Here is a 22,311-nt window from a genome sequence, read left to right as displayed (position 1 = left end):
ATTCCCAATTTGCCTACTGTTATAAACGTTGCTAGGATACGGAATTCTGGAAGCGCTGCTAAAACACCGTGTTGAATTTTTTAGATATCCAGAGCAGACGTGGTTGAATCAAGAGATTAAAAAAATGCATAACAGCTTCATAAAGTAAGGTAATTCCGTTTGACTATTAGCGCTTAAATTACCCAATTTATAAAAGTGTACCGATTTCTACCAACCAAAGTTTTTTAAGTACTATAGGTATATGGATGCGTCTCAACTGATAATTTCTATTCCACAAGCTAATTTGCATTATTGCTGGATTACTGCATATGTCTACCCATATCCTGTGTTTGACTTAGTGCGTGTACGCTGTAAGTTTTTAGTACTATGAAGTCATACCTCGCCCCTGTAATGGAAAAGTACTGGCCCTTAGGCATGGAGAAAAACTAGACTGGAGTTTAATGCAGATTTCAGATGGATGTCTGTTCATTTGCATATTAAGATAAGCTTACCTCACGCCTTGCTTAGATAACCCTAAAAGTTTAAATTCTGTCAGTAAGCATGTTGACGTAATGTAATGTGTTCATTATATAAAGACAGTTATACTATACAGTACATCCTGTATTTTCATTTTATATTCCCTGACTAGTATTAAGTTTTGTTTAAGAAAAAAAAAAAATTCTTGTTCTGTTCTTTCCCGCTAATTTAACAGAATGTTCTCATAGTTAGGATGTAGCGGCGTAAGATTTAAAGGCAAACCGTTAAAAGGAAAATAAACACCAACAAATTCAAGCCATACATAAGAGTATGAAAACAATGTGCGCGGTAATCAAAAAAGATCTTATGCTTATGCTGGCGTTGGTTTCAGGATAAAATGAATCAACACCTACCTGAAAGGCAGACACAGGCATTGAAATTTGCAAAGGATTTAAAAAAAAATGTGTGTGACCTGAGGCAGGCAAGCATTCATTACTTTCACAAAATAATATGTTTTGTAAATTAATTATCTAAATGAATGTTATTAAATTACATACTTCCTTTTGTTCATACATCTTCTGGCTTTTACAGTGTATGTAAGACATACATAATTACAGGAAAGCATGTCAGAGACTAATAGAACATTCTTAAGTTATGGGCCCTCTTTTAAGAGACCACCTGTGTTGAGGCCACTATTAGATTGTCCCTTGAGTGGTCTCTTAATACAGGTTTGACTGTAATATGAAATTATATTATTATTCAGAAAAAAAAATCAAACATACCCCCAAAGTTACCCCTTTCATAACGCATTCATCAAAATCAAGTTACATCCTACAGAGATGAATAATCTGGGGCCATCCATCTCAGTTTTGTCCATTAGGAATGGCTGCACCTAACCTTTATAAACTGGATGATGGAGCAAGCTTCCCAACTAACTGCTTCCCTGCCAGGACATTATTTCGACAACAAGAAGAAGGTAATTGTGCTGCTTTTACCAGGATAATAAAACTACCACCAAAAAAACTATTGTTTCATTTGGACTAATGTGCCAGACTTAAACCCTTACCACCCTATCATCAGAAAGGGGCATCTGGTTTAGACTTACAAATTGTATTTTTAATTCATAAACTCACCATCTATATAATATTTATCTCATTTGGAGATAATTAATCAGTGTATCTAGGTAATTATTAATAATGTGTTACTCTACATTTGTACATTAACTGAATATTTTACTGGGAAATGTTAGTAATAATAATAATTAAAACAAATAGAAACTAAAATGTTAGAAAACTCTATTCCACAAATGTTAATAAACACAGCATTACAACAACAAAATGTTTATAGCAAAAAGGTTTGGGTAGTGTATTTTAAGAACAATCTGTTTGGAAAAAAAACCCTGCTGTTAGAGATTTCTGTTTGCTCAAGTGTACCCCTGAAATAAATATCTTAATTATAGACCTTTTACCACATGCTTATTTAAAACTATGAGGAAATGTATTTATATTGGACTTGTCTTTTTTGGCATGAAAACAGAAAGCCATTGTGAACAGAGCCTTTGGTTGTTGTCATTAATATACACTCATTATTATTATTTTAGGTGCTGGCCATTGGCTTGTTGCACATAGAGCTTCTGAGGACCAAAAATACAGAGCTGGGAAAACTGGCAACCAGTCAAACACAAAAGTAAGACCACAAGATCAGTTACAGGGCTTCCAGTCCAGCCTGCCTCTGGCAACCACTAAATCAGCCTTGAAGGAGAACATATTGGATGGATTCTTCTTGGTAAGTAAAGGCCACATTTTAACCTTGGCATGTTTAAAAGCAAGACCAGTATTTTTTCATTTATTTTTTATTTTGAACTTAGAAACGAGAGGTTTCCAGAAATACATTGGAATGAAAACTGTAACAGTCTCCATTACCCCAAATAATCACTTCAGCTCTCTTTGTAACAATTTAGTTGAAATAACCACCACAGTATCCTATACTATAATATAGTATGTCAAGTACTGCACTTTTCTAAAGACACTTTTTTGGATGATGGTATACCTGTAGTATTTTTCATATGAGTGGATTGCAGCACATCTACTCTCAACATGCTGGTGTAGGTTGAAACCAAAAAAGGTCAAGGAACAACGAAGAAACTTCCTGAATCTGTTGTTAAAGGGATATATTAATTTGTATTAGCTACATTTTCATAATAGTAGTTCATTTTTTATGTGCGATGTGGGTTCTATAAAATTATCTATTGTTGTTTTATACTAACAACAAAAGAGAATCACAAGAACACATAGAATAGGTTATTAAACATGCAATACAATTTATATTGGAAAAATATCAACTAATGGTGTACATTATTTGAGAGATTGATGGAGCTCCAGGCTACTGAAAAATAACTACCCAAAAGCATACAATTCAGGTTATCCAGCTGGTTCCCTACAAGTTAGATCTCTCTTTCTATGCTTTTTTTTCAGATGAAACTTCATTATGTGGAGGATGCATCTGACCTGTGCTCTGTTGATATTAGTGACAAGAACCTAGAGTTGGTATGACATGGTTTGGATTTTAACAAGTAGGGAATGGGTCAATGTATCCTTGTCACCCTTGGAACATGGCTCTGTAGCTTAAGTAATTACCAGTGATCCCCTTCATTGTATAGGTCTCAAATGTCCAGTCAAGTAAACCATGCTTTTTGTATTTTAAAACATGATATCTGGTACTAGATTAAAGAAATCTCTGTTTGTTTTCAGTTAGTGTTGCACTTGCTTTGTCACCCCTTCAATGGCTTCTTTCCTGTCATTGTCCAACCAGTTGCTCCCTTATTGAATGATATGCTTTCAACCAGTAACATGCTTTGGACCCAGAAGCATGGGCGAGTGTAACAGATATCCTCAGAATAAGACATAGAAACTGAGAACTTCCTTTACATAGAAGATTAACTATACAGTTGTCCCAGTTTTCAATAGCACAAACAATTAAAGATACCTTAGGTTACACATATATGGTTGATTTGTATTGTTAATACATTATATATAACCTGGGTGTCCTAAGCTAGTACATTAAATTATTAATACTTACATAACCTTGGTCCACTAAACTGCAGCTGACAAACAGCTACAGCAAAGATGCCTGTTTTGGAAATTCATTTTTTTGTACACATATATTAGATTTCATAGCATAAAATATACCCGGGAGTCATTAAATATGTGTAATATTTTCAGAAAGAGTGGTGCCACTTTAAAAATGTTAAATTGTTTCTGTTACCCAGGCTAAAGAAGAAGATTTTGAAATGTTTGACAATGTTGCCTATATTAATGCTGCAGGAAACCTTTTGACTTTTGGTAAGTTTAATACTACAATGTATTGAATTCATTTGGATTTCTAAGAAAGCATCCCCAAGTATAAATATATCTCTCAATTCTTAGAGCCTTTCAGAAAATTTCCAATCTTAAGAGAACTTGAGCTGTCAGTCAATGGCCTCCGTAATTTGAAAGTCAATGTTGGAGATTTTCCGCATTTGGAGGTAAGTATTTAATATTGAATAAAACAACATACATTGTTCTGCCTAGTGATATATCTCTATGAGCACAGTCATTTTTAAATGTCAAGTAAGTGATTGAATTGAATTGCATGGCCCTGGCAAAGTACACTGCCTTACAAGGGCCCCGTTTAGAATATTTTTGAGGCTGAAAGTAGTTTTACTGCAGAAAAAAATACTACATTAACATCTCTGGCTTAAAATGTTCTGTAGGTGTTGGATCTTTCCTACAATAACTTGACCTCAGATGATGTTCTGTCCCTGGGTCTGTGTCCATGTCTCAGAGTGCTTTATCTGACTGGGAATGGGCTGCACTCTCTTCCTCCTGATGTGACCGCCTCAGAGCTGTAAGTTAAATGCTGATGATAAATTAGACAGGATTCTCTGTAAATTATTCTTGGTTTTTTTTTGTTTTAAAACATTTCCAGTCTTATATGGACCAGCCCCGAGGAAGCCAGATAGTATGATGTCTTAAGCCCCTTTCACACTGGCACTCCTACCCGGGTCCGGACCCGGGTTCTGGATACCCAGGTCACAATCCTGCGTCGTGTGAAACCATGTATCTGGTTAGTACCCGGGTTGACCCAGGTCCCAGCGACCCACCTCAGGATATGGGTCGACACGCATTGACCTGGGTTGAGCGTGACAAAATGCATGCAATGGTGCATTTGGGCCGACGGTTCAATCGAGAGACGCTCGGATGGAAGAGTCTGTAACAAGCTGCTTCCAAGGCATTGTGTACTTGCATCTGTCACCCAGCTCAACCCTGCTTTATCAAAAGCAGTGTGAAATTGCGTAGCCAACCCACATTACGCCGGCTCGACCCGGGTAGAGCATGCCGGTGTGAAAGGGGCTTTAATGACAGAAGGAGGTATTCTAGCTTAAGTAGACTAACAAGGGTTGTTCAAACTCTTACGCCAATGACTTAAATAAAATAAAACATTTGTATAAAAGCCCTTGAAAAATGCTTGAAATATATATATAGCAGTATTTGTCTCGGCCACCCCCCACATTCATTTTTTTCTACCACGTTAAGACAGTCTCACCATGTGGGGTATGAATTACACAACTCTTCTTTTGCATGCACCCTTTAGAAAATGTTCTCAATCACATCTGGTATATGTATCCACAACCACAAGGAAACAGTTCCCAATAATTTGGTCCACTTCAGCTGGAATGACCCATAAATGTTATTTATTTATGGTGTACAATATAGGTATATGAAGTTACTTCTGTCTATTCAAGACATTAGAGAACATTGTTTTTTAGCTATACACCATGCAATAATACATATTGTACTGTATACATTGTAAAAAAAATACTGTTAAATAACAGTACAAAAGACGACAGCATCAGTGTGTCCCAACACAAACTGAACTAAATGCAAAGTGAATCATGCTGATTTAGCAGCAAGGTTGAAATCAGGAAAAGAGGGACATTTAAGGACCGACAAGAGAGTGGACTTAATAGTGTGAGCTGGTCTTATTATATAGTTGGTTGGAAAGAGGAAAAACAGAAATTAGTCCATTTTCTTTTTCCCAAAGGAATGCTGATCTATTTCCACGGTTTCGGTCTCTTAGCATCTTGATGCTAGATGACAACAAGCTATCTCACCCAGGAATATTTGCAAGCCTTGCGAACTTGAAAAGGTAACCTTCTGCTAGAGTTTTCAGAGTTAATTCCATTACATACTCTATATAAATCTTAGCAAATCTCAAACACTTGACAATAAGAGGTGGAAATTTAGGTATCATTTATTGATTTCTAAGAAAGTAATCAAATAGTTCTGATCAATTCCACATTTGTTAATATTTATATTCCATCTATTCATATGAGCCATGTGTTTTTTTATCTATATACTGTATGTCTGCTGATGCATCCCCCATGGTACCTGGTCTTTTTAAGAGTATGGGCTAGATTAGTACTATGCACATTATACAGGCACCAATCCAGAAAGAAACTTGTATTTTCTCTTATTCATTTTAGAATTGTAATTGGTGATGCTTATGGTGATAACAATTTGGAGCAAAAAGCTTTGATCACATTCAGCATGTGTACATCTTTTAATATAAATACATTTTTTTTCACCCCCTCCCCCCCTTAGTTTGAAGTACTTAAACCTGGATAAAAATGGCATCACTGAGGTCCCTTACCTGCAGAAGATGGATCAATACAATTACGTTTGCAGTCCTGTCTCGGAAAAACAGGGCGGATTTGAGAGGCTGCAGCCCAGACAAAAACTGAAACACGGGAAAGGTCTGATCACAGACCTAAAGAGAATGGACAAACCTTTAACAATTGCAGATGGAGATGTTAGCATAGCAGGTCTGTGCTGAAAGTATATACATCATAAAGCAAAATATATTTTATAATGACTAGTATGCTGAGGAGATTTCAGCCAATCAGAGCATAGGTTTTTAACATCTAGGGCTCACGACACCTCACAAACCCCATTCATGACATCACAATACCATATTGAGTTTCTACCACATGTTATTCGCAGTATTGATTCGCTTGACATAACATGCTTGAAAAACCACAGCTTATCCCTGAAATCCTGTCAACCTCAAAGTCATTCAAAACAGTGACATCACAATCTGGCCCCTGCCACTTAACAGAATTTTTCTTTTCAATTCAGTTCTAATGGGATAATAATTATAATGATTAACGGCAAGTCTAAAGCTGTACCCCCAGCTTAGGGAATTTTCTGCAGCTCCACCTGTGGGTATTGACAGAGAGAATCTTATTGCGTATTTCTTTGTTTCAGATACTGATTTTTCTCCACACTTTTCATTACCTCAAAATGATATGGGCAATATTCAGGTAAGTTTAAACCCTTCTGTTTCATTGTGTTTGTATATAATATATTTAAATATTAAAAAAAATAATAAAAAAAATAATTACTTGGGTAAACAATATTTTATGACAGAAAACTAATATATATATATATATATATATATATATATATATATATATATATATATATAAGGCACCCATGTCCAAGAGGTTGATTTGAAGACATTGAAAAAGACTTCTAGTCAAAACGTTTGTCATTTAATTTATTAAGTTTCTTTTTGTATTTAGTATTTTGTATATGCTGCACAGGAAATCGATCCAGTGTTGTGGGGAAAAAAATAAATGATTTTGATCAGAGCCAAAGTCGGGACAATTTAACAATGGACATAATGAGAAAAGCCTTGGTTATAAAACCCATTTAATAACTAGAAGCTGCATTGTTATGTAACTCAATTGGGAGGTCCCTAACTTCTGAAATATTCTGCTTTTATAGGGGGTCCCATACATGGATGGAGATTTTAAATTACCCCTTGGCCTGGGGACTGAATCTGTGAGGGAGTTCCAACCCCCTCTGCCTGAACTAAGATGCCTCAGTCTGGCCAACAATAAGGTTTTGCATATATGTTTATGGGGCTTAATAAACAGACATATTTTCCATTGAAGACACTGGATGTTTTTATCATGATATAATGTAAAGACACAGAAAAGGGTTTGTTTTTAACCCTCCCCTCTCTGGTTTCTGTTCTCAGATCACAGAGGAAGAGGCCCTAGTAGCTGTTGCTCTCTTTCCATCCCTGAATGAACTTGTGATCCGTGGAAACCCTCTCACCACCCAGAAGAGTGGTATGGTAACAAATCATTCACTAGCTCACTGTGCAGAAATCCTAATCCCATTTGAAAGTTATTAACTGTGTTTCTCCTAACCCTATCTACAGGTGACCCTCCATTACTGACCAGCTTACTCCAGCACAAACTGGGCATACAGATACAGAGGAAAAGGGCAGACAGAATGGAGAAGCCACACGTCGTGTTGCCTGTTAACCCTAAACGAAAGGTCATTAATGTTGCAAACCGCAATGTAGTCTTAACTCATATTAGCATGATGCAGTGCATTGAAGGAATCATTTATACCCTCTTAATATGCCTAATATATGTGTTATATTTTACCTTTTGAGCAGTCTCTGAGCAACCCAGAGTAAGATAGAATTTCTGTAATGTGGCCATTATAAAAATGACTAGTAGGAGTGCGCAGCGGTAATTTCCATTAAAAAACTTTAATGGGAAATTTCAGGAGAGGCAATTAATTATCATTTTTTATACTGATCTCATTAGAGAAATGTCTTGCTCAGCTACAGGCCCTATATATATATATATATATATATATATATATATATATATATATATATATATATATATATACATACATACATACATATACATGAAGCAATTGTCCTCCACAAGTAACTTAAGTCATTTTGTTCCTAAGGTTAAAACCAAGATCCCAAAGGTCCCAAAACAGCCCCTATTTTTACAAGCCTCTCCTGACTCTCTCTTATTCAAGCTTGGATATCTCAATACAAAACAGGAAGCAGCAGTATCTCATAAGGGTCAAAAAGTATCAGAATATAAGCCAATTCCACCAATTCCAGCTCCTCCACAAGGGAAAGGTGAGGAAACTCAGGAACCAGAACAGGACCCGGAAAGCTATTGGGATAGAATGCCAGGAGAAGAGCAAGAGAGAGGCAAACTGACAACTGATGACCAGAATGTAGAGGCATTCTTTATGACTCAGGTGTGTTTTGATTGCTAACTCAAGAGTTTTGCATGGTTGGTATTGCTAGGGTGTTAATTGGACACTTCAGTTGAATTGTGCTTGACTGAAACAGTCTGTAAATGAAAGCCAGGTTTCATTTTAAGAAAATGGTAAAATGCTGTTAAGCTTTTAAGTTGTACATGGTTATTTTTTACTGGCTTGTACCCCATACATTTTGTCAGGTAATGCTTCTCTTATTTCTGAAGGTAAATGATCATCCCAAATCAGACAAGGAGGAGGTACTTGAGAGCAAAAATCAGAATTTGAAGCACGTTTCTGTGCCAGACAAATATAAGGGGTTTGAAGAACTTCTGGATGCAAGGCCAGATCCGGAGTTCATTGAGCCTGTTGGTAAGTATTGGTTTTTCATTGAATAATCAATTTATTTCATTTCTAACACCAGCAAAGGCAAGGCAAGTTCATATTTTAAGGGACAATTTATAAAAAGTAAAAGGGTTGTTTTTTTTAGTAAGAGGGAATTCACCTAGGTTACACCAAGTACTTGTATTGATGGGTAATCTACAAATAGATAGTACAGGGTGATTTCCTGCTATAAAAAGTCCTAATCAAATAGACATACACATGCACCTTGGTAGGGATGAGACCAGGTACAACAGCATTGTTTTTAATTTACTAATGCACCCACTTATTTTTGGTCTTGATACATGAATACCACTGCGAAAATCATGTAACTATTAGTTTAAAAAAGATTATTCAGAGAAACAAAAAGGCGATTCCTCGTATTATTTTTTCTTTCCAAACCAGGAATTCAGCAGAACGTCAGAGCACTGGAACGTGCATTAAAGAATCTCCTTGTTTACAGAGACTCTAAAGCTAGATTGGATTGTCTTCAGAAACCCTACATGCCAAGGGAGAAAAAGGTAGTTTGTGTAGGGCAGAACGTAGAGTGACTCTGTTGTGAATCCTGTTTACTTTGTAAACATTATATGAAATATAAAAATGATAAAGCGACAAAAATAAAGTTTTTATGCTAATGACTTTAGAAAAGGGCTTTTTCTAAAAGTAGGTTATTATTAGACCGTTGAAATATCTTTCCTGAATATTACACAGGTACATTCCTTGCTCTTAGTTTATGGAACAGCTCCATTATAGCAGAAGGTTTGCAGGTTCCAAACACCCGTGCATTATCAGTGGTTTTACTTTATATTGACAATTACTTTTTTTTTTTTTTTTTTTTTAAGCTGGGGAGACCGACAACTCCACCACCTAGGAAAAGCAAAGCAGAGAAAGTTGAAGAATTACTAACCAAAGTCAAGGACAGGAAAACAACAAGTGAAGTTCCATTAGGTATGGTACCAAGTTTCTTAATCTTTGTTGGATCTGCTACTGTGGCAAACATTGTGAGCCGTTTAATTAAATGTATCTGTTTCTTACAGATTTAGCTATTTCAAAAGGGCTAGATTCTCCAAGCTGCTTAATCCAAATGCACTATAAGCTTCAAGAAATTAAGGGGATTCTGGGGCCGCTTTCTCCAGAATGGCCTAAAGAGTCATCAGATTTGAAAAACAGTAATTAGTGCAGTGCTTATATGCAAGCACCGGTCAACTAATCACCTTCATAAAGTCCGTCAGACCTGTGATCTTGCCCACCGCGAATGAAACAGGGAGATACAGCTTTGATATATTACAGGATACATGCAAACTGTGTGCCACATATCACAGCTGTTAGTCATTGTTTAATTTCTATATCTTGTATGCAAAATGCACTTGTAATGTCTGTTGTGTTATTTGTATTTACAGCAACCATTCTACGAGACAAAAGGTCCCAAAAGAAGGAATTCGATGAGGCTCTGGGTTTACTAAAGGAACTGCAGAAAAAGTATGTAAAACTTCACACTGCTGCAGTAGAAAGTGCGGCTCAGATTGAGAATCAGAATCAGGAGGCTCTGCATGAAATCAACAAAAGGAAGACTGAAATAAACCAAAACTCATCAGGCTATTTCCAACATTGAAATGTGCGGCCTACTTGGAGCGCTGTTCAGGATTAGAGGAAAAAAATCAATTAAAAAAAATACTGCAATCAAACTGATAGCATGTTGATTCTGTTACAAAAAAAGATATAATTAAAAGACGTTCCACTTTCTTGTGTTTAAAACAGGACTGGTGTACCAAAACATTAACCTTTCCTACAGTAGTTTTTCTTATTAGAATTCCCATAACATTAATAATTATTAAAAAAAAAAATACTATGTTTTTGTTAAAAAATAATGTTTTTGTTAAAGCCATTCACATCCTCTCAGATCATTTGTTATACACTTTCTTCATAGGGCACCCAAGGTTAGTTTTCTTTTCCTGAAATGGGGTCCACCATTACTTCACTATAGCTCTTTACAATACAATATGTACCGTTTGTGAAAATAAAACAAAACCCAATTTGATTAAGTAAGGAACTTAAGTTAATTATTACTAGTTACATAATAGTACTGTCTGTGTGTTATATGTCTATTTAGCAGCATAGTACAACTACTATGCAATGCTCAAATGCAATGACATTACAAACTAGGCTGAGGACTTACATATTCGTCATGTTAAACTTCAGGACGTTTCCATACAATATCATTGCTAATCCAGTCAGCTCAGGACATGGTACATTTCAATTTGTAATTGCATCAGAACTTGCTATATTTATTTATACAGTACTACTTTTTTGGTTTTACTTCTGTCAGTGGCTAAAGCTTCAAAGTTTTCATTTTCCATATACAGCTAAATTAGCAAAATAACCTCTATTGGCACTAATTCTTTCATCTACAGTTTTCCTTCTCTACCTATAATTTATATCTATCTATCTATCTAATTTCTACTTGGCAGATAAAGTAAAAAAATTGTTAGAGTGCATTTTAGTCTATGCAAAAACAGTTTGTTAAAAAAAACAAAAAACACAGAGTATTAATACGATTGGGAGACTACAGCCCCCAATAACTATTAAATATACATTTATGAATCATACACTTCAGTAAGACCTCACTGTTTTCCAAAGGTTTGAAGAATGAAAACATGTGAGATACAAGGGAACGGCTATGGGGTTTGATGCACTAAACTGCACCAACATTTCAATTCAACATTATAGAGATTAACAAGAAGTCCATTACTGGTTCACAATTACAAAACACTGGAAACAAAAAACAAACCAAATAACTGCAAACACACAATTTGCGGATAGCCCTTTGGAATACTGTTTTAATCATCTTTGTAACTTGGTAACTGCAGGAAAGCAAGAACAGTACAAGAACTTTGCATACAACATTATTTGTTAAGCAGTATACATACCAAGCACATGTCTGTTCAATTTAATACTGAAGACAGTTAGCCACTGCCTGTGTCTTCCACTTTTAAAAGCTCCCGAGGAGTTTACTGGGACCAGTGGGGCTTCTTCCCCATCAAGGCATTTTTTTTGCAGATGCAAAGGAGGATGCAACCTCAAAAAGGGTAAATAGGTGCAGGCTACGGGTTAAAAACAAGATCCAAGACATAAAAATGCCACAGCAATTTAAAACATTAATCTTTTGTTTGTTTGATATCAACATACTGTTAATATAATGCTCCAAAAGGGACCTTACAAATGTCACTATATGCTTAGCAGGTATTCTGTTAAATAAGATAGTCATTTGTGTAATTTTTAATAATGCTCCTTGTCATTTATTAAGTGCTGATTATGCAAACCTATTGCAACAGTGAACATTTCAAGTGGCTTCCATAAATCATTCAAGCCCAATTTACCTCACAGTAACAAAGTGCAAGCTGCGTCTTCAATTATTACCCCGCTGGCTGGGTTCCGTCTCAAATAAGATCTAATCTTACCCAATGCCAGTCAGAGTCTATAAAAATAAGCAAACACTTTCTTACCCAGTATAGATTTTACTGCTCCCAATTCCATCGAGGAATAGCAGCGATTGCCACTAGGTGTCTTTATAGTCCATGGAAAATGAAACAGTAACATGCTTATCTTTAAAAATCTGAAAATAGTATATTAATAATACATTTCTAACAAACTTAACAAGGGCTGTCTTCTGTAAAGAACAGAAAAAAAACATTATAAATTATACTCTGCATTGGGAATATTAGCCTACTGCAAAAAGAATGGCAGGTGTGCATTTGGTTCTTTTCACAACACAAAACTAATAATTTTTCTTCCTGCAGTGATTAAACAGAACAGCATTTCCACAACGTAAAATGGAAACCGGAATATGAAAACAGCATATCCCTTTGAATGACTACATATGCCACAGAAGGCAAGTCTCTTGTTTTATCCAAGTCAGTTAATTCTTTAGGGTCCACCCAATGTTAAGTATCTCACCAGCGACCTGGTCCTTTAACTCTTTTTACTCAGGCACTGTACGAGACAGCCCGTCGTTGGAAAGAGGAGAATCAGAGCTTTAAAACGAGGTCCTATTTGTGTATTTCCGGTAGATGACCACATTAGGAGATAGCATTGAATGATTTTTGCAATGTTACTGCTGCGCTATAAAACAGACCTACCTCACTGCAGCAAACAAACACTTTCAAATAAAATCTTTAAAAAATAAGAAAATTGACCTATTTTCTGATAAATATGTATTTGTTTTTGGTGTTTGTGGATCAGATGCATGAGACAAGAGCTGTTAGAGTTCGGTTGCCATGGTCGCCACTTTGATGGCCATTTAAGCCTCGGCAGGTATGTTGGCCCAAACACCTTGGAGAACTAACCACAGTTCTTCTGTGGATTTAGGCAGCCTCAGTTGCTTCTCTCTCCATGTAATCCCAGACAGACTCGATGATGTTGAGATCCGAGCTCTGTGGGGGCCATGCCATCACTTCCAGGACTCCTTGTTCTTCTTTACGCTGAAGATAGTTCTTAATGACTTTCGCTGTATGTTTGCGGTCGTTGTCATGCTGCAGAATAAATTTGGGGCCAATCAGATGCCTCCCTGATGGTATTGCATGATGGATAAGTATCTGCCTGTACTTCTCAGCATTGAGGAGACCATTAATTCTGACCAAATCCCCAACTCCATTTGCAGAAATGCAACCCCAAACTTGCAAGGAACCTCCACCATGCTTCACTGTTCCCTGCAGACACTCATTTGTGTACCGCTCTCCAGCCCTTCAGCGAACAAACTGCCTTCTGTATATCAAATTTTGACTCATCAGTCCAGAGCACCTGCTGCCATTTTTTTGCACCCCAGTTCCTGTGTTTTCGTGCATAGTTGAGTCGCTTGGCCTTGTTTCCACGTCGGAGGTATGGCTTTTTGGCCGCAAGTCTTTCATGAAGGCCACTTCTGACCAGACTTCTCCGGACAGTAGATGGGTGTACCAGGGTCCCACTGTTTTCTGCCAATTCTGAGCTGATGGCACTGCTGGACATCTTCCGATTACGAAGGGAAGTAAGCATGATGTGTCTTTCATCTGCTGCAGTAAGTTTCCTTGGCCAACCGCTGCGTCTACGGTCCTCAACGTTGCCCGTTTCTTTGTGCTTCTTCAAAAGAGCTTGGACAGCACATCTGGAAACCCCTGTCTGCCTTGAAATTTCTGCCTGGGAGAGACCTTGCTGATGCAGTATAAATACCTTGTGTCTTATTGCTGTGCTCAGTCTTCCCATGGTGTATGACTTTTGACAGTAAACTGTCTTCAGCAACCTCACCTTGTTTGCTGAGTTTGGCTGTTCCTCACCCAGTTTTATTCCTCCTACACAGCTGTTTCTGTTTCAGTTAATGAGTGTGTTTCAACCTACATATTGAATTGATGATCATTAGCACCTGTTTGGTATAATTGTTTGATCATACACCTGACTATATGCCTACAAAATCCCTGACTTTGTGCAAGTGTACCTAGAAGAATTGATGCTGTTTTGAAGGCAAAGGGTGGTCACACCAAATATGGATTTGATTTAGATTTTTCTTCTGTTCACTCACTTTGCATTTAGTTAATTGATAAATATAATCTATTAACATGTCTATTTTTTAAAGCATTCTTACTTTGCAGCATTTTTTCCACACCTGCCTAAAACTTTTGCACAGTACTATATATATATATATATCTCTATCTCCATGTTCCCTATGTTGAAGTTTCATTGTACACATACAGATATTTTTTTTTTGTGGAAGCCTAGTGTGCAGATTAATTTCATGTATGACATGTACCTGTAACCTTAACAGTAAAACAGGCAAACAGCTCAGACCCTAAAATGATAACTTACAGGTAATCTATTTTATATCTTAATTTCAGCCCAAAATTACCCTCGATGGATCTCATTAGTAGAGAAAAAAAATCTTAACATAATTGAATTAGTGTTGTGCCTGGGATTCCTCCAGATAGAACACCATTTTTCACAAACCAATAACTGTTTTACAGGCAAGAGTCTTCTGTGTATGTTTTCTCTTAACACACTGCTCTTCCAATACATATCCTCACAAACACCAACCTAAGTTGCAGTGAATGAGAAAACAAGATATTGCAATTGTTCAAATTTCCAGATTTCTTTCTTTATTTTTTTTGCAAGGAGTTAATGTAAGAGTTTGCTGAATGTAAAAAATAGTAGTAATAATAATAATAATAATAATAATAATAATAATAATAATAATATAAACGCGCAACTAACCCTTTCACCATTCTTAGTTAAAGTGCTACTTTCTTTTCCCCATTCTCCCAGAGCGACGTGGAATCTGTTTCACGTCAGAATTGTTCCACGAACGTATGAGATAGTTGTCAGGGGTGCCCTTCCGTCGGTCAACATTTCGCCGCTCTAAATCAAACTGTCTCTGCAGTTTTAAAGCTAGTTTACAGTCCTCCTCGCGCTGTGACCAATGTCCGTCAAAGCTGTTTGAATCGCACTCGGAGCCCATTTCCACCCGGCTGGAGGGCCTCAGCCTCTTTGCTTTTCCGCCCTCCTCCAAGTGCTTTGTCTTTTGACTCCTTTTCATACCTCTTTGAGAGGTAGGTCTACATATGTCTTCTGGTTTCTGACGCCCAGCTTGTCCCGCTGGCTTGTTTTTACAGGCAACAGTCTCACAGGTCACTTGCTGCGGATTAACAGTCAAAGGTACATGTTCTGTCTCTGATCTGGTCACAACTCTGCAGTCTTCCTTTTCTGGCTGATCAAATATCAACCTTCTTTTCTTGCCAATCGAGGTCATACCCTTTTCAGAGGACAACCCGCCTGCCTGCGACATTGCAGCAGGGAAGCTGGCTTTCGCTAACGTCTCGTCCGAAGATGGGCAACCCGCTCGCCTCTGGTTCTCATTACCGGGTGGAAGTGTATGCAATCCTCCCAGTCTCGCCTTCGGGGCAAAATCTTCATTAAGAGAAACGGTAATGGTTCCTTTGGAGGCAGCCTTATTTTTGTGCCTGTCCTGCTCAATCTGCTTCCACTTCTGCAGGATTGTTGGGCTGGCCTCGTAGGTAGTAGATTTCTGGAGGCTACGGCTCAGATTGAGGGGAGTGGATTTGACAATGGTGGGCTCCAGCACTCTCCCATCTGGTAGTCTTTTGGGGGGAGTGCACGGCGAGCAAACAATGGGTTTGAAGTGGTTCAGCTCCTCAGAGATGCTGTCATTGCTCTCAGGGCTGATGGACCTCTCTGGTTTGGACAGGGGTGCTGTGGAAGCAGCAGAAGTGCCTAATAGAGAACGGCAGGTCTGCCTTTTATCAGAAGTCAAGTTTGGTGCAGAAAATGAACGGCTGTTTTCTGATGACAGAAGGATGCCAGAGTTGGAGCTATATGCTGCAACACCCTAAAAACACAAAGGAATTTAAAATACATTACTAATTAACATTACCAAAACAAAAGTGAAATGCGACCGTTTACAGTTACATCATTACATTTCTTACAATATTAGTTTATTATGTTTTAATATTGAGCTGAGGCTAAACCTTTGAGCCGTTTTAAGAAAAGGAAACAGGACATGGTTCTACAAAAAGCAAACACACGGCATGGTTTAAAATAAGAAGCTTATGATAAACCAGTTTGTGAATGGCTTTGGTTGTATCTGAACCATCTACCATCAACATCTTCTGTGACAAAAGCAGGTAAGGCTTTACCTTGGCCATAAGAGCCGCATGCGAAGGGCATCTGATCTTTGCTCTGCTTTCCTCTTGTGTGTCAGTGCAGCTTTGGCTCCTCTGCACTCCACTGCAATGTAACCCACTAGGGAGATGAACAAGTTATATTCAGTTTCAAATGCCATTAGAATGCTCATTTTTTGGTCTCTGCTCTCAGTGTTAGTTGGGTTGGCAAAACAGCGATTTCCTTTCTTTTGAAAGGGATATTTATGCAGTGAATGCCATTGCTCTGAAAATCATTTGCAGAAAATTACAGCATTCCGATGAGCAAATCCAGGTACATGGACTTGTTCCCTGCAAGCTCCAGCCTATTATGTGCAAGTGACTGGCTTCTACACATATATTAACATTGTAGCCCTTGAAACCTAATACTGTAGACTACTACTCACCTACTGTAAAAAATGACAAAGACATTAGAAAATTCTGTGCAAGAAGATACATACACTGCGTTTGTGATGTCTTTTGTAAACCTTAAAACTGATCCTCCCCAATTTCATAAGCTAGGAATATTTTTACCTTCTGCAGGAATCGGGTGATTTTCTGGTCCTCTTAACAAATGCAGAACGGTGCCTGGTCCTGCCTCCCACCGGCTCTTCATTCTCCGAGTCTGATAACACCAGATTCACCTGAGTGACCGAAAGAAGGATTAATGACACAGAAGCAATCCAGTGCGCCTTTAGAGAGGTCACCCAGCAGGGGAATAAAATCATAGCTGCTTGAGAGCAGTGCTCTTTAATAATGATCAGCGACTACCCGCTATGGTTTAGCCATTCCATTGTAATTTAATCGTACCGTAGCTTGTGCGATATTCATTTAATAAAAAGAATTCCATCAGTGTTCACAGAATTGATAACTTACAGGCTCCTGAGAGAGCTGCAGAGCCCCGGCTTCCCCTTTTCTTTGCTGTTGACGTTTTTTCTCCAGATACCTTCTGTCATCCTCCAAGATTTTTTGAATCAGCTCCTCCGAAGCTCTGTCTCCCTCTTCTTTTTCATTCACTAACTGACAGATGAGAAATCAAATTTAAAATGGGAATCCAACCAAACCCTCATATAATTAAGTACATCCTACATTTGGTTTATGTGTGGGTTTTTTTTTTTTTTTTTTTTTAATGGTGTTTTAAAATAAACTGGTGTTTTAAAATAAACTGGTGTTGTATTACATGCAGGATGAACAGATCCTAATCTCTCCAATTGCTCATTTTGATTTTTGAGTGTTTAAAAAAGAAGAACAAATTACTAAAAAAGCACAACACACAAGCGCATGGTATTCAAAAACTGTAACAAACTTAACATACCATAGATCTCTTGGAAACACCAAAAATTATAACAATTTGATATCATTCATCATAATATCTTTACTATGTGTGGTCAGCTTGGCCCACACATCTACCAACCAAACCCTAGAACACAAATAATTCATAAAGGAAGTGCCACTGTGAAATCATCTATTCTTGATACAATGTTTATGCAACAAGATATTGTTCATAATCTTAATATTTTTTAAAATATGTGCCAGCTGTTTGCATCTCCAAGGTATAGCAGAAGTCACCTGGAGTGCACTAGTGTATGTATAGGTCTTTGATGTGCACCACGTGTAGATGTCAGGGCATGTCAGACTTGGGAGTGTCCATGTCATGCACTGTTCCACAGAAAGGGGCAGCAGTGTGGTGTAGTGGTTAGGGCTCTGGACTCTTGACCAGAGGGTTGTGGGTTCAATCCCAGGTGGGCGACACTGCTGCTGTACCCTTGAGCAAGGTACTTTACCTAAATTGCTCCAGTAAAAACCCAACTGTATAAATGGGTAATTGTATGTAAAAATAATTTGTAAAAAACAATTTGTAAAAAACAATGTAATTGTATGTAAAAATAATGTGATATCTTGTAACAATTGTAAGTCGCCCTGGATAAGAGCGTCTGCTAAGAAATAAATAATAATAATAATAATAATAATAAAGGCCGCTTAACTGTAATTACAAGCACACTTCAAAAACATAATAAGCACCTTGCAATATACCTTGCATCTTAATCAATGCAATTGAGTATGTTATCACAAAGTAACTCACTGCTAAAAAGAAAACAGGATTCACCACTCAACAGGTGCATGCAACTGCTCATTTCAACATCTTGCGTTTAGCACAAATTCTTGCATTATTTGAAAATAAAGAATGTATATTACATAGGACATATTGTCATTTACCTTTTTAATGCACCACATGACAGAGTAACGGAAAAAGGTACCAATTAAGGCACTAGGCTCTCCAATCAGTAGTGAACACATTTTTACCTTTTTCATATGTTTTTCATATTCTTGCCGCAGCTCTCCAGGTTTACAAAGATGAACAGGAGGAGCAAGGAATATTATTTCTAAGGAGAAAACAGAAAAGGTGTTAAGCAGAAGTAACATTTGAAAACGATCCCAGTACAGTTCTGAGAGTCCTACTGCTTGAGGCTGAGGTCAATTTGCTTCTCTATTTTTGAAATGCAAAAAGGTGCTCCAATCTTCTACGCTGGTTAGCTCCTCCCATTATGAGTAGTACATGCCTAGACATGTAAAATAAAGTTCGGAGGAGTCTTCCCAGGAACATACTGTGCAAGAACAGCAGTGCTGTGCATCTTGATTACAAAAGCAGAATCTCTCCCAAAAACAAATATCAATTCAACCTGGCAGCAGTATTGTCTGAGGTGTTGAATAACACTCCACTCAGCTTTCTCCTAAGCCAGCTGGTTCCATGAGGCAGTTATGCTGCAAGGCAGACAGACCTACTCAACACTGAAGGATTCTGTGTTTATAAAATTGGTGCTCCAAGAAAATGGGTTACTGTAAAGACCTGCATACACACCAAGTAGATCTTACAAGCCATGACACACGGGTAGGGAATCGAAAGAGAAAGTGTCAGGCCTGGCACTGCTGGCAGAGCTGAAATCCACTGTTTGACAGCAATTTAACTATCTTCAACATCAACACCAATGCAAACATTGCAGATGCATCTCTCACACAATTAGGCCAAAAAAGTCTGCATAATATATTTTGACATGAATTTCAACTTAAATATCATATGCCAGCACCCTATTCTCTGGATTTGGGGCCACATTACAACATAAAAGAGTAGTTATCCCAAATGATGGTGGTGGTTCAAATAAATGGAAACTGTAAAATATGATGGATTTTTTGTTTTGTTTACCATGGGGTAACTTTTAAGAACAAGGAAAAGTTCCGTATTTTATACAGGAGTCCTGAAGCTATCTCAACGAAAAAGTGTAAAAGTCCAAGGCTCTATTTACTGTGCGACGCCTTAACAGCAGAACGACCAAAACAAACCAGCTGAATTGCATCACAGACAGACACTCGCGCAGGCACACGTCAAAACTTTTTTTTTCATTTCAGGACAACCAAACTAGCATACTGCAAACAAAAAAAAAAAACTGTTACAAAACGCATGAACAATAACGTTAATAAACTGAACAGGGCGCCCAAATATTAGAACGTTTTAAAAAATACCGTTTTATTCATTGAGATTTACCAATTAAGTTAATTTCCTTACCGTCTTCAACGGCCTGGACATCCTTCGACTCCATTCTTCGCTTGCACCTATCTGGGTGGCTCCGCCGGACCAAATCCCAGAGCTCGGTGTTTACCAGGGTACGGTCCCGAGTGTGTCGCCGGGCCCAGCTGGACACCCTGAGTCGACAAAGCGGGCAGCAGAGGCTGGACAACTCTACGGTCCGTTTAAAACAAGGCAGACACACAGAGTGTCTGCAGGGCATTGTAACAGGCTCTAGAAAAATCTCTAGACACACCGGACACACGGCCTCCTCCAACGTAAGAAACCGGGTCGCTGTCATCGCCCCCGTCCCGGTCTCAACGCACCGAGAACTGTGTTTTTGCTGCTTTCTCTCGGCCCTCAGCCCGCTGGAGGACTTTGAGGAGCTCAGCGTCGCCATGTTTATTCCTACGTCTTCCACTGGAAAGTAACCCCACCCCCTTCGGCTCATGAATAATTATGTAATACATTTCGGGACGGTGGTAGTGGTGGGGGAGTATATTTTCTGTATGGATCCGCAAATCAAGCACCTCTATTGATTTGTTTATGTATAATTTAGATGATCCTCATTTTTGTGTTGTCGTTAATTATTTTTCTCCCGACCCACCTATTCATTTTTATGAGGCACACCGACTAGCGTTTAGCAAGCTGTCTGGATCTTCTGCGGAACTCCCAGACGAGCGCCCGGCCAATTTCAAACCTTTACATTTCAAAATTTGCAATCCAAGTGTACCCAGTCCAGACTAAAATGTACAAATACATTCGTGTACCATGGTATTTGACCTTTTTACAATGCTTTTCTCGTGGTTAAACTATGCATTTACAACAGTTTACCATGGTTTTTCATATGCTTTACCATACCTCGCAATAATTTACAATGCTTGCCTGTGTTTTCTGTGTTTTCACTATGAGCTACACTTTGCTATACTTTTAGTATGGTACACTTTTATAAGGGACCGTAACACCAGCACAGTGACATCATGTCAATAAATATAATATTGCCAAAATAATTTTTGGATTATCATATTATTTCACAAAATGTATGTTTATATATTATGATCTCTGTTCACAAATTGTTGCTCATCATGTCTAGAATAACACTTAATACTGTTACCAATTTTTTTTCATACACATCTCGCCCCACTGTGTCTATATTCAAAAGCCAGGTTTTGTTTGCACATAGATGCATGCTATCTTTGTGACAAGGACCTCAGTGCACAACGCAACGGCAAGTAGGCCGATGATTCAACTCACCAATAACCCTAAGGTCTTCAGTTTATTTTAATTTTATTTTTTTCTGGAGCATATGGTGTGTTCAGTTGATACGTCAGGTGAAGTGTACAGCCCCATCACATGTCACGAATTATTCAAAGTTAAAAAAAAGTATTTAATTAACTACTGACAGTAAAGCTTATTGCTGGATTGAATATCTAAAGAAACAGGATGTCTGTCAATGGGCACTTATGGTTAATTAGCATAGTCACTGCCTGTACAGGACTAGCTTCTCGTGTTAACGCAATGGTTTGTTTTATGCACGTCCCTTCACGATGGCTGCAATCTTTCGGAGTGTTCTTCTTCCATAGCTGTCTCTAACTACTGTATGTATAATTATAGTAAATATGAAATTCAAACACGATACAGCGATCTTGCAGAAATGTCATGCAGGACAACTCATACGTTTGTAACTGTGCATGTCAGTCACTACTTCATCCCAATAAACCACTGTCAGTGTCTACACTAAAACTAAGCATCCCTTTGTATTATTTCGTCAGGCAATGACAATTGATTAGATGCGATGGAGTGGCTGAGCACATGTTTTCAACTTATAATGTATTACATTTGTTTGAATTAAGTCATCATGGCCCTGAAAAGGTTGGGTGAAATAACAAGAACACCTCACTTCAACAGTACAATTTGTATGGTGTGGGATGAGAGAGCCGGGATGAGGAGCTATGGCTAGACTCTCCATCCAACCTGTTACAGTCTGGTTCAAACAAAGGACTGATACAAGAAGATGGTTGCATGTAAGCTGTATTCTAAAACCCTGTTTTGGAAATCATTCTGGATGAGCAAGCCGTTATACAGTATGCTGTTTAGTTACTGGATATTT

At 37.9% G+C, this 22,311-nt stretch overlaps 2 protein-coding genes across 5 annotated transcripts; one reads left to right on the top strand and one right to left on the bottom strand.

The window, feature by feature from the left end:
• Nucleotides 1-21: 21 nt before the first annotated feature.
• LOC117406120 (X-ray radiation resistance-associated protein 1) lies at nt 22-11,152 on the top strand. 4 transcript variants are annotated; one of them, XM_034009947.3, is made up of 18 exons: nt 22-149; nt 1,324-1,432; nt 2,057-2,241; nt 2,931-3,002; nt 3,725-3,797; nt 3,882-3,979; nt 4,208-4,341; nt 5,539-5,643; nt 6,099-6,319; nt 6,762-6,817; nt 7,284-7,400; nt 7,540-7,633; nt 7,726-7,844; nt 8,352-8,582; nt 8,810-8,954; nt 9,369-9,484; nt 9,806-9,911; nt 10,364-11,152. In XM_034009947.3, exons 2-18 carry the CDS (start codon nt 1,339-1,341, stop codon nt 10,573-10,575), a joined length of 2,178 nt encoding a protein of 725 aa, XP_033865838.3. In that variant the 5' UTR covers nt 22-149; nt 1,324-1,338; the 3' UTR covers nt 10,576-11,152. The 4 variants fall into 4 exon arrangements, with proteins under 4 accessions (XP_033865838.3, XP_058887041.1, XP_033865835.3 ...); XM_059031058.1 differs by having other exon boundaries at nt 6,099-6,250; nt 8,277-8,582; nt 10,364-11,151; XM_034009944.3 differs by having other exon boundaries at nt 8,277-8,582; nt 10,364-11,151.
• Nucleotides 11,153-11,772: 620 nt separating this feature from the next.
• Nucleotides 11,773-20,614, bottom strand: LOC117972947 (E3 ubiquitin-protein ligase RNF169-like). The gene is made up of 6 exons (XM_034923502.2): nt 20,202-20,614; nt 18,944-19,023; nt 17,516-17,659; nt 17,174-17,283; nt 16,637-16,742; nt 11,773-16,329 (listed from the first exon to the last, which is right to left on the bottom strand). Exons 1-6 carry the CDS (start codon nt 20,599-20,601, stop codon nt 15,223-15,225), a joined length of 1,947 nt encoding a protein of 648 aa, XP_034779393.2. The 5' UTR covers nt 20,602-20,614; the 3' UTR covers nt 11,773-15,222.
• Between the last annotated feature and the right edge of the window lie 1,697 nt (nt 20,615-22,311).

The sequence above is a fragment of the Acipenser ruthenus genome, chromosome 9 (genome assembly GCF_902713425.1).
Source record: "Acipenser ruthenus chromosome 9, fAciRut3.2 maternal haplotype, whole genome shotgun sequence".
Lineage (NCBI taxonomy): Eukaryota > Metazoa > Chordata > Actinopteri > Acipenseriformes > Acipenseridae > Acipenser > Acipenser ruthenus.
Note: the sequence above shows the minus strand (reverse complement) of the source record. Positions and strands in the feature narration are given on the sequence as shown.